Source organism: Muntiacus reevesi, chromosome 2 (assembly GCF_963930625.1).
Source record: "Muntiacus reevesi chromosome 2, mMunRee1.1, whole genome shotgun sequence".
NCBI lineage: Eukaryota > Metazoa > Chordata > Mammalia > Artiodactyla > Cervidae > Muntiacus > Muntiacus reevesi.
The window spans coordinates 257312445-257314331 of NC_089250.1; the positions used below are offsets into that span (position 1 = coordinate 257312445).

At 54.1% G+C, this 1887-nt stretch overlaps 1 protein-coding gene across 1 annotated transcript; it reads right to left on the reverse strand.

Annotated features, from left to right (window-relative positions):
* Positions 1–238: 238 nt before the first annotated feature.
* Positions 239–1631, reverse strand: LOC136158752 (major allergen I polypeptide chain 1-like). The gene is made up of 3 exons (XM_065920566.1): positions 1571–1631; positions 1234–1424; positions 239–268 (listed from the first exon to the last, which is right to left on the reverse strand). The coding sequence occupies exons 1-3, from the start codon at positions 1629–1631 to the stop codon at positions 239–241; spliced, it is 282 nt and encodes a 93-aa protein (XP_065776638.1).
* Positions 1632–1887: the final 256 nt, after the last annotated feature.

The following is a 1887-nucleotide window of genomic DNA, read 5'->3' on the forward strand; positions in this document are numbered from 1 at the left end:
GCATCTGAGAGCACTGAAATCTAGCTGCAGTGGGAAGGCACACTGATGTTCTCCACTGTGGTCATGATCTCCCCTCCTCCATCATCTCTGAAGTCAATGAGTAAGCACTCTCCTGTGAATTGCAAGGCTTTTTATTGCTGGAATCCTCTATAATCAGACACCTGGATGTGGCAGGTTGCTGACATGACTTAGGGATCAGGCAAGTGGTCTCCTTGGGTGCCTGGCAGGGATAGTTCCATCAGCAGAGAGAACTTGAGTATATTTTATTCTGTAAAAGAAGGTGCAGAAACCTGGTGAGGCCTCAGAGTTCCAAGAGACATGAAGCTGCACTGAACATGGGAGGGTTCTGTGGAGGGGGGCCTCTGAATGTGAGTGGGTAAAGGTGGATATATCCCAATGAGTCTTCCTCCAATGGAACAGAGGTTGTGGGGTCTCAGTGCAGGGCTGAGGGCAGTCTCCTGGGATAGAATGGGGGACACTGCTGAGGACCACCTGGCAGGGCTCAGGACTGACTCCTGGAAGCTTTCAGGGGTGAGTTAATCCCTGTCTGCTTCCTCCCTCTGGCTCTTGGACACTTAGAGCTGAAACAGCTGCTTGTCCCACCACCTCTATGGCAGCAGAGAAAGGATTCACCCTTATCCTCGACTCTTGGCATCCCAGGCCTGGGGAGGGCAGGAAGGCAGCTTTTGGCACAGCCTCCTCTTAGGGCATGTGTGGCTTAATGGCCCTTTGGCATCCAGGGACCGAGGACATATGTGAGTGTTTGGTGGAACAGAGTAGGGACTTGAGGCATTAGGGAAAAAACTGATATTTGGAGAACAGAAGGTCTCAGTAGGAATGGATTGCAGCAGAGTCAGGTTCCTGGGCTGGAGAGGCTGGAGTCAGGGAGGCCACACTAAGGGCCTAACTTAAAGGCAAGTGGCACCACAGAGTTAGGAGGGCCCGGAGGGTCCTAGGCCTGTGACAAGGGAGAACTGAGCAGTCAGAGCCAGCTCAAGAGCTCCAGGGCTGGACTGAGTCTCCCTCCATGATCTTTCCCCACCCTGTGGGTGTCAGCCACATCCTCTCTACCTCCTCTTTCCTGAGGATCTTTATCCTCCCAGGGTCCTGGGGAAGGGCCAAGGTGGAGAAGGTATGATCTCCCCACCTCCCAGTGCCCTGAATAGGCCCCTGACACCCCTGCCTACCCCGCACACATGCCCCACAGGCACATTCATACACAACCTGACCCACCAGAGCGCTCAGAGCATCCTGCTTATCCTCTGCTGTCAACCTCTCATCAACACAGCTCTTCAGGGTATCGGCAGTCTCCAGTACAGCAGAGTTTTGGTTATACTTTTCAACTTGTTCAATATATTCGTCATGGGTTCCTGATATGAACAGGTCAACAGTGTCCCTCAAGGCTGGGCAGATGTCATCACACTCTGAAACAGAAAGATAAGGGGACACTCCCTGTAAGGCACTCACCAGAACACCCTATTTGCTTCCCACTCCCGAGATGCTCAGTGCTGCCCTGGGAAGGTGTCAGATCCCTTGGGGAGCCCATGTCGCAATCAGGGAGTCCACTTACTTCCGCCCGCGATAAGAAGCAAGGCAGCACAGAGCAGCAGGAGAACTCCAGCCCGAGTCATGGTGCCGGTGGCAGATGCTCCCTACTCACCTGGAGCCCTTTTATACCTGTGCTTGTCCTCACCCTCAGGGGGCCTGGGTCAGATGCTTCTTTTTTAAGGAGATCCGCCAGGCCACAGTGTGAATGTGCCCGGAGCTGCACAGGGGGAGCTGTGTATGTTGGCAAGATGCTGGTCTTTGAGTCCACAGAGGAAACTGGCTCAGCCTCCTGCCCCTGGAGGGCTCTGAGGGAGAGGCAGCTGACACAGGAAGCTTAAC

Bases quoted from the DNA above. Each gene is read 5' to 3' on its own strand.
- LOC136158752 (XM_065920566.1), bottom strand. From the start codon at position 1,631: ATGACTCGGGCTGGAGTTCTCCTGCTGCTCTGTGCTGCCTTGCTTCTT. The intron at 1,425-1,570 runs GTAAGTGGACTC...TTTCTGTTTCAG, and splicing joins GCTTCTTATCGCGGGCGGAA to AGTGTGATGACATCTGCCCA. The intron at 269-1,233 runs GTGGGTCAGGTT...CTTCTTTTACAG, and splicing joins AGGATGCTCTGAGCGCTCTG to AATAAAATATACTCAAGTTC.